At 42.6% G+C, this 14,455-nt stretch overlaps 1 protein-coding gene across 1 annotated transcript in view; it reads left to right on the top strand.

Annotated features, from left to right (window-relative positions):
- The window catches only part of LOC149288373 (arf-GAP with SH3 domain, ANK repeat and PH domain-containing protein 2-like), a 71,357-nt gene that overhangs the window by 39,877 nt on the left and 17,025 nt on the right, over positions 1-14,455 (top strand). Inside the window, exons 4-9 of the mRNA XM_089491893.1 lie at positions 1,194-1,268; positions 1,587-1,636; positions 5,359-5,488; positions 6,018-6,103; positions 10,997-11,072; positions 13,107-13,193. Coding sequence (XP_089348019.1) covers positions 1,194-1,268; positions 1,587-1,636; positions 5,359-5,488; positions 6,018-6,103; positions 10,997-11,072; positions 13,107-13,193 — 504 coding nt within the window. The remainder of the gene's footprint in view (positions 1-1,193; positions 1,269-1,586; positions 1,637-5,358; positions 5,489-6,017; positions 6,104-10,996; positions 11,073-13,106; positions 13,194-14,455) is intronic.

Here is a 14,455-nt window from a genome sequence, read left to right as displayed (position 1 = left end):
CAACGTTTCTGCTCCGGTTTGTGCAGGTATCGCACCCGCGTTTGATTAAGATGAATCATGGTTCGCGTTTCTGCACCCACCGTTCTCTTGTGGTGTCGCATTTAACACCCTGTACAGAGATGGGAACGCAAACTGATTATTTTTATCCTTGTATCTGCAGGCGCTAAACTAAATTATATTTACAGATCAACACTGACTGATATAACTGATGAAACACAAACCAGACAATCCAGGACACCCCGTTATCTTTGCCATTAACACAATCACTGAACCCGGATCTGGACAACCAACTCGCCCCTTAGTGAATAAGTAAGAGGTTTTGGTCATTATGAAGGGCCAACACCGGCAAGATTCTCCAGCAAGAATGGCCGAGCCGGCCCTGCTTTTCAATATCTAAGGAGACTTTGGAGAAATTTCACTGATGTAACGATACGTTATTCGGGGGGCTGAGCAAGTTCTTTCCGCAGCAGGGACCCTGGGGTTGGGCTTCGTAATGAAGAGCGAAGTGAGGGAAAGCAAAACTCTCCATTTAGTAAATAAACCTTCTTATTAAAAACCTTGCACCCCTTAAACTTTCATGCAGGATATTCTCTAAACAGTTCTAGTTCCATCGCTAGTAATGGTTCAATCACTACTGTGTGTGAGAAACCTACTGGATGGATCGTCACTCCTCTATCCCGTCTGCATGAATTCTCTATCCAACAAGGACGTTTGGCGAGATAAATTGACATGGAATCTGAGATGGCCTTAAAAACATCCAGGAGAACACCCTCATTCTGCGGGTTCTCACCTACAACAATGTAATACAACCAGATGATTACAGCCGAGGACCCCCAACCAACACCAACCAACTTGGGAATTAAACTATATCAACGTCTTCCGTTACAGCCGAGATGAATTAAACAAACATTATGCTTTTATGTCGCTATATGTTGTTGGAAATTCGGAATCCAAGAGCTTCCCAGGGCGGGGGTTGGGATGACGCTACCATCTGGCCATCCATTTTTTTGGTCCAGCGTTGCTTACCAAGCGGTTTTATGAAGTTGTAACTAAAGCATTTTTCTATGATTTTACAAAACTGTCAATTGCCTTACAGGATTGTTCCGAGGTCTATAAAGTAAGCTATGCTGCTAAATGTCCCCTTTTTCCTTCTATGTAATTGTCTTATACATGTTTTCTTAATGTTCCAACAGGTTCAGAATATGAATAACATTATTACATTCCCCCTGGACAGTTTGTTGAAAGGAGACCTTAAGGGAGTTAAAGGGGTGAGTGAGCTGATATCATGTACATTTGTTAATGAGAAGCTTTTCAAAAATGAAAGCAGATGTTCTTCTCTGGATATAAATGACGTCTGTGTGCCCTATACGCCCGTTGGGATGTTCTGTGTCTGTGAAGGTCCCTATGAAATGCGCTGAAACGTCAATCATTCCAATGGAACAGATTGTGTTTTTATGAGCCGTGTGAGCTTTTTTGTTTATAGATATATATATATATATAATATGTGTGTGTGTATATGTATATGTATATATATATATATGTATTGTACATACCTTTAATCAATCAATATTTCTCTTGTTTTTCAGGACTTGAAAAAGCCTTTTGACAAAGCGTGGAAAGACTATGAAACCAAAGTGTAAGTTTTTTTCCAGAATTACTGTAGATTTACTGTAGATGTTTAAAAAACAAAACAAAAAAAACATTCTTCAAATATTTCCATCCTTTGAAAAAGGACTTGAAAATCATATGTGCAGGACATTCCTAGTTTTAAATTCTTAAGGTTTACCCCCCCCCCATCTGCATTTATTGTAGATTATTTAGAGCTGATGACAGATCAATTAGATCTCCTTTAAAACGAAATAAACTCTAATCTGTAGGTTCCCTAAAGCTCCAAATACATGTAGTGCCAGAGTCTTGGGAAACCCTAGAATATAAGACTGGAGTCCTGATCCGCTTGGGATGTGTGAGCGCTTCAATTAACTTCTCCTGCACGAAGGGCCGAGATGGGCTCCATATGGTGTTTAGTTAATATGGATGCATTTTACAGGGCCGGCCCGTCTTGCTTGTGGCGCTCACTGGGGTTGACCCTTCATAATGCGGCGTGAGTTTGACGAGTTGATATGTTTGATGTATACATCCAATGCTTTCTTTAGCTATTAGCTTTACAACTTTTGTCTCATTTTCCTCCTCCCCTTGGCTGCCCCCACAGAAGACAGAAACCATACTTGAGTACACTTCCTGTGCACTGTAGGACCCCCATTAATTAATTTAACACACAGACGCACACGGAAGTGTTCTTTTTCAGAGACCCCTGTAATATTAGAGCTGCTGCATGTGGACATAACAGGTTTACATATAGTTTGGTAACAACATTCTGTTGTCTTTATATTAATATTTGTTTGAAAAAAGCTTTGGCCCACCCAGCCTGAGCTCGAGGGGTTAACGGATTTCGCCCTAATGTTTCTTAAAAAGTCAGTTTGTCTCAGTTTTTCTCCTGTGGAGATAGGAGCGCCGATATTCCCGCAGGTGGGAGACACAACCTTGCCTCGCAGGCAAATACACATTTGTGGAATTCTTCCTCACACCTAAACGTGGGTCTCGGTCACTCCTCCGTCTCCACGTAGCACCCCGGGCGCTGATCTTATCGGCGCGGCTCGTTCGCTCAAACATACAGAGCCTGTGCTTGATTATATTTATTCTTTATTCATGGTTGGCACTTAGAATGAAACGTTAAGTGCTCCCTCAACAGAAAGCGCGGGAAGATGTGATTCACAGCCTGTTTTGTAGGCTCTGTTCCGTGAGTCATCCTAGCAGTGCTGAGCTTACATGAGAGGGTGGTATCTGTATGATTCCTACAGCGCTAAAACTTTGAGTTCAGTGAGTTCCTATTCAGATGTAGAACTAGATGAAAGATCAGAATTCCTGACTACCTTGTGACGTTTCTACATTTTGTCGGCACTCGTGGAAACGTCTGCTTGGGGACATTGCAACGCACATGACTCCATTTACTAATGGAAAGGTTGCGCGTGTCTTGACATAGATGTTATGCCTTACAATATAACTGAAGTTTTAGGTATTTTTTGGCCACCTTTATTTAGATTTTGTTCATTATTACTAACGCCAGAAGAAGATTTCGTTTTCCTTGCCCCTAAAATTTTGGGTAGACCAGCACCAAGAGACGGTCTCCATCCGTCACCCACTGCTTCTGCAGGGAGTCACTGGATTGTTACCTAGACCGGTATATATTGGTAGAGAGGATATCAACCACCCCCCTTTACTGTCCTGTGAACCAACGTGATCCTAATCACATGCACAACATGTAGGTACCAGCCATTTGATATTACGCCGTCCGACTCCTTTAATAAAACGGTGAGGCGTCCAGCCCCGGTGTGTTTTATCTGTGATATCCACTCTCGGCCGTACATTATTCTTCATTCATCGCATGCTTAATATAACGATCCCCTGACCAAACGGCACAAACATTCCTCAGCTGTGATTCATTCTTTTTAAATGACATCATCACGCAGCGTTCAAACAAATGCACTCGTGATTATAGCAGGCGGTGAGCTTTGATTCGGATGGACTAAAATGTGCTCTTAATCCCTTGGTTTTATTGTGATGTAGAAAGAAGAGGATTCACTTCGTTTTTTCTCCAAGTTATTTTCTGATGGGATCCATAGGTCCACATAGGTCATTGAATTGGGTCCCATAACATCCAGGACTCCTGGACTTGATGAAAATATGGAACTAGAAAATATTTTTTCGATAGTTTCTTCTAGGTACAGTGCTGTGAAAAAAAGTATTTCAACTACTCATCCAATTAGTTTTAATATAAGACAAAGACCTTGTCTAAGATATAAGACTTGTGTAAACACAAAATGCACTTTTTACCTGATCGTTTCATTTATTTACCATTAAGACTCAAGTTTGTCTGCTTAACCATTATTCTTACACTTAAACATACTAACACCATACAGTAAAAGACACGCTAACATTCTACACTCATGTACACGCATGCTAACACCATACAGTAAAATACATATACACACCGATACTACAGTACAGTATACACACACTCACAGACTCACACCACTATATATATACACACCGATACTACAGTATACACACACACTCAGACTCACAGCACTATACATATACACACTGATACTACAGTACAGTATACACACACTCACAGACTCACAGCACTATATATATACACACTGATACTACAGTACAGTATACACACACTCACAGACTCACAGCACTATACATATACACACCGATACTAGAGTTCAGTATACACACACTCACAGACTCACAGCACTATATATATACACACACTGATACTACAGTACAGTATACACACACTCACAGACTCACAGCACTATACATATACACACCGATACTACATACATATACACACTGACTCTGCCATTACAGTATACACATATATACACGCACACTTATTCCAGCACTGTACATTGACACACAGGCACACTGACTCTGACACTACAGTATAAACACACACTCACAGACTGACTCCAGCACTGTACATATACACACTGACAGTATACGCATACCTATGCTTCTCCTCCTCTCACCTAGTAGAGACCTGCCTGGATCTGAAACTGTAAGTGGGAGGAATATGCAAAAATAGAAGAAATCAGAAATGGGAACAAATACTTTTCCACAGCACGGTACACTCCCGCCATCATACAACATACACTCCCGCCATCATACAACATACACTCCCGCCATCATACAACATACACTCCCGCCATCATACAACATACACTCCCGCCATCATACAACATACACTCCCGCCATCATACAACATACACTCCCGCCATCATACAACATACACTCCCGCCATCATACAACATACACTCCCGCCATCATACAACATACACTCCCGCCATCATACAACATACACTCCCGCCATCATACAACATACACTCCCGCCATCATACAACATACACTCTCACCATTGTAATACTTGTGATAGCCATCACCTAACGTTTTATGTATAAGAATGGAGGGGAGGAATGCATTTGCATCGGGCGCGTGTGCGATGGGGGATTCTACCAAAAGACACAACGCGGAAATTATAAGGGACTCTCCGCTATCATCTGCATTCAAGTTGAGTTTCCCTTTAAGAGCCCATCTAAGAAGACAGAGGAACGCGTGAGGTGTGTAAAGCCACGCTGTTTGCTCGGATTTGACTCTGGAAGTGACCCGCAGTGTTGGTTTAGCTGGCGGTGCCTGCAGGACTGTTTGGTTAATGGAAGGTTGGGTACAGCGTTCTCGTCCCTCACCTTCCCGCGTCTCATACGCTTTGTTTTTATTTTTTTAACGCAGGACCAAAATAGAGAAAGAAAAAAAGGAGCATGCAAAGCTACACGGGATGATCCGAACCGAGATCAGCGGCGCTGAAATCGCCGAGGAAATGGAAAAAGAAAGACGCTTCTTCCAGCTACAGATGTGTGAGGTAAGATGGCGGCATGTAGCCCAGCAGCGTCCGTGCTGGCGGGGCATCCAGGGTTCCTTGGAGTGAAATAGTTACCTACTCATCAGCCTGAGGGTATATTTCAGTTGCCTCGGGCCTCTTTGGGCTGCGAATAGAATTTGTGTCGTGTGTGGATTGTAATTATTTTCACGCTATGTTATTTTTTGCTATAGTAGTTTACCCACAAGGTGGGAGATAAATGGAAGAGCCTCCCGTCAGAAGTGGTAGAGTTTAATGTAGCGAGGGAACGTAGGCATAAAGCTATCCTGAACGTAAGAAAAGACCAAGGATTGATTAAGGTCTGAGTCCTTACATCAGGAAAACGGGCGACTAGATGGTCCGAAGGGGTCTAATGTCTGCCGTCGGATATCACGTGCAGGGAAAGGAGCGATTGCGTACATCTTATCTGCCGCCTCCCCAAACCCTACATCTTCCTGTGATATACATTAAAGAAACCCCCGCGATGCCACTTACAGATTCAGACGCAAATGGTTTTATCTCTCTCTATTAGTATCTGCTAAAAGTCAACGAAATAAAGATAAAGAAAGGAGTCGATCTGCTGCAAAATCTTATTAAGTACTTCCACGCGCAATGCAAGTAAGTCTCAATCGCCTCCGCTTTTATATTAATAAAATGTAACCTATTTTACACAGAAACTAGATTTTTTACTTTCATGTTCTTGAGGTTATAACATGAAAAACCTTTGCTGATATGTAGGTACACATACTGTATGTGTGTTTATATGTATGTGTGTGTGTATGTGTGTGTATATATATATACATATATGTGTGTGTGTGTGTGTGTGTGTGTATATGTATAAATATATATATATATAATGTGTGTGTGTGTGTGTGTGCTGTCTGTTTTGGTGTGATAAGGTTTTTTCTATACTATACTGTTGTCTTTATCATACTTTACTGCGGAAAGTATGTTTGTGTGTATATAGGAGGGACGTGGGCATGCAGGCAATGGCAAGCAGAACACAAATGCACATATTCACGATTTCCATTAAGCATTTAATGAAATCGCGTTAAATAGCCTAATGAGATTGTCGCTGGCACCCAACGTACCCGTGTAAGTGGCTAATTATAATAAATCTACTCATTGTTTTTGCCAGCGTATTAAGCTCAGACTTGTCGATGCTCGCAGTGGGTCTGTGTAATTCATTGTATACGCCGAGTAAAGAATGAAGAATTCTCCATATCGCCTACTGAAAAAGGCAATGTGAAACCCCTACTTATCAATGCGCCCATGAGGGTTAAATCAATTACAAGAAATTCTGTTCAGATGATAAATTCTATCCGGCAACCAAATTATAGAAAAACAAAATTGGAAATACAGTAGAATTTTTCAGACTCAGATTTGTATTAAAACATTTTTAAATGTTTCCAATTCCTGAAACATTACTAAAACTCCGAATCTTATGACATCACTACGGTTTTTTTGATGGTTTGTATTCATGTAAACAGAGTACAAAGCCTCGAAGAGTAGGATTGTTCAGCTGCGCAACACAAATATACGACAGATGGAAATGTTTTTGCATTAGGTTTACAGAAAAAAAAATTCAGTACCCAAAATATCCAATTCTGCAGCAGAAATCTACCTCCTTTCCAGCTTGCAAGGCAGTAAATAACGCATCTTCCATCTGTTTCTGAGCAGACCCATTGCTTGCAAACACAAGCGGATATATATCCAAAAAAGAGATGTTTGATAATATATTACAAAGGCAGTCTCCCAAGGAAATAAATATTTTTCCGCACTGACCGTAAAATCCAGTGCTGTATACCTGGTTTATCTCATATTGTTCCAATAAACTCTTTTATCTGCAGACCTGGAGGCGGCCATTGCTGCCATTCATGTGATATTTTGGGTGATTTCCTGGCTCAATCACCACACAGTGCCGATTCTTTATGGCAATGCTAATGAAGTCTGCTCCTCCATAGACTTTCATTAAGTCCAAGTTTCTTCCTGGGTGATTGGACTGATCCATTCTAATCTTTACTACATGCTAGTATGATAGGCAGTCAGGGTGTTTTTCCGGTATATGAGGCTAAGATAACATGGCTAGAACACATATAAAAGGCTAATATGCCACTGTCTGAAGACGGGATATTATAAAAAAACTAGAATATTCTAAGAGTCCCAACACTTAACGATCCTTGAATTCCAGTCAATCACCTTTTTGAGGGTTAATGCCACATGTGTTAGTAACTTGCATTTGATTCACAGACAGGCTGGGCAATGCAGGCTCGGGAAGTCTTTGCATTATTTCCCCCCAGGCTATGTGAGATCACACACACTCATGTTAGCCCGCCGCCTCACACACAGTCATGCTAACCAGCTCCGATGTCATATGCGATGTCAGACATGACACCAGACCAGTTCTTCTTGGAGGTTCTATAACACAAGAAGCGTGGTTCACTCCCTGATAATAAATTTCCACCGCCGGTCATGTATACACAGGCGCTTTGTAGGTCATCATGGATGCCCGGATCCCGGAGCTTCGTCATTTTCATACAGCAGTACTTTATAACGTGTAAGGCGAGGCTGCATCAAGCGACTGCCGTAGCGTACAGGGTTACTTGGAGTAAGGAAATCTCGCTTCAAGCTCTCGGGAGCGCGGAGCGATATTGTTTGAGGAGGACGCCTGCCCCAGTCTGGGGTTATAGGGAGTTCATGTGTGTTCTGCGCAGAAGAATGAATACAGCGGTCCAAGCCACCTGCGTTTTAATTACGCGATGCTCCGAACACGTACACGGCAGACATGAAAGCCCATAACTGTACCTGGTAATTGCTCCGTCTAATAAGGCAGGTCACACATTGAGCCGGGAACGGTGACAGAGGAGTCTGGCTTAAGGGTATTACTGCAGATCCCATGTAATTAAATACCCAGGGTTGGTACTAGGCTTAAAATGATCCCTGAGATTTACTACACCGGGTCCTGATGGCAAAACAACATAATAAAAATGTATTTAAGAGCAGGTGCAGCTGGCGATGGCTGGCCGGGACATCTCGGCGTACGGATATAACGGGACGGATCAGCAGAAACCGCTCGGAAATATCAAGGCACGAGTCCAGATGTTTATAATGTGCAGCATGCCGCTAATAAAGGCATCGAGGGATGTTTAATACTCAGGCACTAGGTTCCACGTTTAAAAGATTAAATGGAAGCTTCTTCTAAGTACTTAAGCAATTAAATTCATTTTAACTATTTCTTTTTTTTTGGCCCCATCAATTTTTGTTTGTTTGCTTTGATGGCATTTTATTTAATAATAAGCAATTATTTTAACCCTTTGAAAGCGTGGATCTCTGTCAAAGCTGGCCTGAACAGTCTCACCCCATGCATAAAAAGGCTGCTAGAACCTTTCCTCCCCAAACAGGCACAATTCACTTAATGAGGAGGAATAATTTAGTATGTCTGCTCCGATGGTGCATTCTCCCGGTTAGAAGTGCAAGTTATGACTTGTTTAATGGCAGAATTCTAACCGGAACACAGCCGATAAAGGCCGTGGCTTATGTTTCTCCCCAACGGATTCTAAAATAGTTGGCGTCATGGTGACCGTTGTTGCGTCTGTGAATATCGAGCAGGTTGGCTCTTTTCATAACGTTAGGCCCTGGGCCCGGGGGGCTCCACAATCTCCTCCATCCCCGGTGGTGTAGCACTGGAGGTGGGTGCCGGCGGCTTCACAGAACCTTATCTCCCGTTAATGACCTCCACCTCCAGGCCTAGACAGCTACTGAGGGACCGAAGCTGCAGGTGAGACTGGGCCCAAGGCAGCCGCCCTACCCTTACGGTCCCCTGGGGTATTAGGTTATGGTTTAAAACAAGTAACACACAAATACTTATAGGGATGTTGCAATGAGGTTCTCTCTCCTTTGACCCCCCTATTGCACTCTGAGCCGTCTCCTCTCTCGCATCCATAGCTTCTCCTAACAGCAAATATGGGTTTATGACTGGCCTCTACCCCCACTTTTTTTTTCACTTTGCATAACATTTAGTGAATATGCCCCGTCTTACATTGATTTAGACGTAACCCTGATAGATGCATCAGATCCTTTGCACGGCTTTTAAAGTGTTTTGTTTTCTCCCCGCTGCAACGATTGCTTCCTTTTAACAAATTCAATTCTGTTTCCGCATCCCTGAACTGAAAATCTAATTGTGTAAATGGATCCGGTAATGGGATTACCGCGTCGCAGACGTGGAGCTCGCTGCTGCCAAAGCAATACGTAAAGAAAACTCATTTGCTAAGTGGGGTTTTTTTTTTTGGAACGTGTTTTTATGCATTAGGATCACCGAGGACTTTTTTATAGCATGGTTCAGCTATATATTGTGAGTTCAGTTCTGCATAAATAGCCTTGGGGTGTGTGTTTAACTCTTTAACTACTAACGTTTAACTTCTAGCATTAGCTCAGCAAACCAATAGCTGTGTATTGGGCTCCGTGGGCACTTAAAGAGGCAGATAGGACCATTTATTTCAGGGATCTGTCCCCAATAGCCCTTCTATAACATGTAATTTTGCATTACATGGCTCCGGGCCCTTTAAATGCCATTACTTTGTATACACCCTTCTAAACAGAATAATAAGGTGGGTCATAATTATTATTTATTCTGGAAACCAACAAATGCAATTAAATCCATTCTGATGATATGTCGTACATAATACAAGTTGCAGCATGTCGTTTCAAAAGAGGGTGATCGGCTTAATAAGTGATTGGCGTGGCTTATCCAACGGTGCTGATCTTGTAATGGTGATCAACTAACGTATCTAGAAATACAAATAAGAATGAATAACTCGCTGCGGGATGTCCAGCCCGGAAAATAACTTCCAGCGGGCGAAACAAAATTCAAGGGCAAGAATCCCCACGTGAAGCCACAAACCTAATCCAACGATGGACTTTCAAGAATCAAAATCACCGTAGCATAGCTAAAAAAAAAAAACGGCATGCGTAGTGCGGTTAATCGGTATACAGTATAATCATCACCGAAGCCCTTGTGCATGCTGTGCTTCATACATAACCTACTGCGCCCGAGGCGATAACTCCATGGATGGAGTGGATGGATGGTTGGTGGTATCCATACCAGCTCCTTGGCGGAATCCATGATGGGTACGGGAGGGAGTTTTATAAGGAATTCTGGTTTAAACTATCCCCACAATGCACACACACATACACACACACATACACACTCACACTGCTACTGGGTGTAGATGTGAAAACTACTGTCATCACCCCAGGATGAGGCAGCATTAACCAAATACACAGCTTTCTGGGTTCATGGATCTCTTTTAAAAATCACTTGATGTTATTGAGCCGTGGCTCCAAAACATACTACTGACTGGGTTGGGGTTTGTCCATCCCTGGCCACAGATCCTCCCTGACGCTATTATAGCAGCTCCGACGACCCAGTTCTGGGTATATTTCTGTATCGCAGGTAACGGTGAGCTGTTTCTTAGCTGGTTTCACTATAACGTTTCTGCTCTTTTGATGTAGCTTTTTCCAAGATGGACTCAAAGCTGTTGAAAGCCTGAAACCGTCCATTGAAAAACTTTCGACAGATCTCCACACGGTGAGTTTGCGTTTCATTTTTAATATAAGTGAGTACTGAGCTGCCTTGAGTAGTTATTAGCATTTAAAAAAAAAGACCATGTCCATGTGGAAGGGACAAGGAAAGCCTGTCGCCAGCGGTCCACGATAATGCTCAGCGTGTTACCAGCAGTACATATAGCATCGCTCACGGAACATGCATTAGTTAAGGTCGGGATTCTGGCAGAGAGACCTGCTTGTATTTTTTAATCTACGATCATAGTTCAGTGAAGTAAAGTATACTCTTATGAGCGCCTGTCTTAAACACATTAAAAGAAGAAGGTTTAAGGATTTACTACAGGTTGAAGTGTAGACTAGATGGGATTGGAGAGATATTATCCATCTTCACATTTGAAATGGGGTTCTGGATAAAAAGGCAATGTGGGTTGGAAAGTGATATTTTCCCCAGAGCAACCAATGGAGTGGTCCAGTAACAATCAGATGTAATGGAATGGTCCAGTAACAGTCAGATGTAATGGAACGGTCCAGTAACAGTCAGATGTAATGGAACGGTCCAGTAACAGTCAGATGTAATGGAACGGTCCAGTAACAGTCAGATGTAATGGAACGGTCCAGTAACAGTCAGATGTAATGGAACGGTCCAGTAACAGTCAGATGTAATGGAACGGTCCAGTAACAGTCAGATGTAATGGAATGGTCCAGTAACAGTCAGATGTAATGGAACGGTCCAGTAACAGTCAGATGTAATGGAACGGTCCAGTAACAGTCAGATGTAATGGAATGGTCCATGCCTTCTGCATATATATATATTGATGAGATTATGTTCTGTAACGTTGTCAGCGTACAGCCTTCCACTAACTGCAGAATGTTTGTGATTCCGGAATGCAGGGCACCCGGAGCGACACATTATTCAGTAAATGATGATTGTGGTAAATCTGCCTGTGCATTTTGTTTGTAGTGATATGTGTCATAACGTTACTGTATATACAGTGAGAGCTGCATTCGGGGGAGCAGATGCCCCTTTGACTGGGCGCACGTCACACGGGGCAGCAGTAGGGGTGGTAGATGCGATAGAGCGATGGGACAGGGATATGGCTGTCCTGACTGATTAAGGTCTGGATCCCTTACATCAGGAGGCCGACAAGACGAGTCGAATGGTTCTTATCTGCCATCAAATTGTATGTTTCTAATATTTTTTTTAAATGTGGCTTTTCCCGAAATGTCCCTGGTCAAAGGGAAAATATGATTACTAAAGGGTTAAAGCATTTTCTTTAACTTTTGTGGTAAAAATGGCTCTTTAGATAACATCTGTAGTGAATCATGTCCGACCAGCTGCGAAAACCACATTACATGACCGTGTAGCTTTTTCATAACTTTTATTTCTTATTTTTCCTTTTTTTCCCCCCGTACGGTTCTTCAGTACAGTCTAGTGATGTGCTGACAATAGCAGAAGTTTGGGTTTGCTGCTGCTGCTAGCGCTCGGCTCCATCGTACACCGCTGCGGAATATGATGGTGCCATATAAAACAATAAATAATAATAGTAACTCATTCACCCCCCACTTTAGGGGTTACAGCAGACCCCACTGTTTCTCGGAATTGACAAAATCCACAGATTTGGCTGAAATGTCTTGAAGTGAAGTTGGAATAGGCCAGAAAGGCTCATAAATGAGTCCGTATTTCTTTCTGTTTTTAGAAGATCAGGGAGAGGACATTATTTTTCTAATGACAGCCTTGTTGTAGATTCGTGTTGGCAGCGCAGACCAAGGGATGGCCATGCCAAGCCACAGCCTGAAATCACTTGGAATTAATGGGGTCTCGCTTGTGAAGGCCGATATTATGCATATTATGCGCTTTTTCCGGCTCTTGCGATCCTACGCGATGTGATCCAGGCAGCTGGGTGAAGCTTGTTAAGCACTACTACCGAAGGACACAGGCTTAGTCTGCCTGGATATATTCAGTTCTGGGTACCTGATCGGCACGTGGAAGTCCAAGATAACGCAGAAAGGCTGGAGAAGCACGCATTTAATGCATTAATATATAAATATTTCTTTACAGATCAAACAGGTCCAAGACGAAGAAAGAAAACAGCTGAGCCAGCTTAGGGATATCCTAAAAACTGCCCTGCAAGTGGAGCAAAAGGAGGTGAGCCGGTCACATAAATAATCCACCCGTTGCTGTTGATGGCCTTTGAGAATGTCAGCCATGGCATTTAGTACCTCCCGCAGCGCTCCATGCTTTCCGGATCTCCGTAGGCACATTAATCGCTTTCTGGGTCTCGGATCTGCATTCGTTAAATAGCAGGACTGGGACCAGAAGCTGCCATTTTTTATTGCACAACCGCCCGACCCCCCCCCCCCAGGTTATTAGATGACATGCTCCCTGCAATAAAAAAAAAAGGCTCGGCAGCCCATCCAGCATTTGTTGTTTATACCCCGTGACTGTGCCTGTTTGCCTTAATATTGGGCTAGTGAGATATTGGGGTTTACCCAGAATGTATTGTTCAATGATATATCACTAGCCAGCGTCTAATACAGAGCCATTAGGGGAGCATACCAATAACCAAAGGTGGGTAAAGGTGATGGAAAACCCTTCCACTTAAAATTAGGGGGTAGTAGAAGCATTATTACACACTCATCTACAGACACCAGACAGGGCAGAAGACAGCCTTTAGACAAAACTCGGGAAGAGATGCAGTAGGGGAGCGTAACTGAACCAGAAAATCAAGGAATGTTTTACATATATTCACATGAGCTAAATTAGTATAACGAGACCAATGTCTGTACGTTTATATTTCTGTGGTTAATTACAGGGACTGTCTCAAACATATATGTAATTATGTTACGATGCAGCTAAGTTCCAATGCTCTGAAAACACAATGCTTTGATAGATTACCTTCAAAATGCCAGCTCTGGTCTGCAGCTGTTATTATATTCCTATTGTACTTAAAGGCCAGTCGGGATTTAGAAGGTGGGTTTAAATGAAAGACCTGCGTTCTGCTGCCCTAGGGGCATCTGTTACAGGAGAAGATCGTGAAACGCTGCAGGTTCCAAACCAAGGCATTTCACACATGCATTTAGAACACAAATTCACCCTTCCACTCTTTCCTCGCCGTGTCCCGGTGTAACGCTCTGGCACATTGATGGAAAGTAGGTGACATTAGGGATCAGGGAAACACTAGACTAGCTTGCCTTTCTTTCCAAGAGACAAAGCATGCATTGAAAACTCAGGCATCCTTGGCCGTTTATTGTGAATATGGCATCCAGGAGTCAGTCTGTGAAGCTCCGTTAAAGAATATGAAGCCTGTTCATAGTACAATAAAAACACAAAGACAATCAGAGTAAAGTGTAACCAGAAATCAGACTGCACATATAAACGCCACACATGAAAACCCCTTATTACTATCC

Source organism: Sceloporus occidentalis, unplaced genomic scaffold (assembly GCF_023333645.1).
Source record: "Sceloporus occidentalis isolate IW3139 unplaced genomic scaffold, rSceOcc1.0.p SCAF_52, whole genome shotgun sequence".
In the NCBI taxonomy this organism is placed as follows: Eukaryota; Metazoa; Chordata; class Lepidosauria; order Squamata; family Phrynosomatidae; genus Sceloporus; species Sceloporus occidentalis.
The sequence above is the reverse complement of the archived record's forward strand: the minus strand, read 5'-3'. Positions and strand labels throughout refer to the sequence as shown.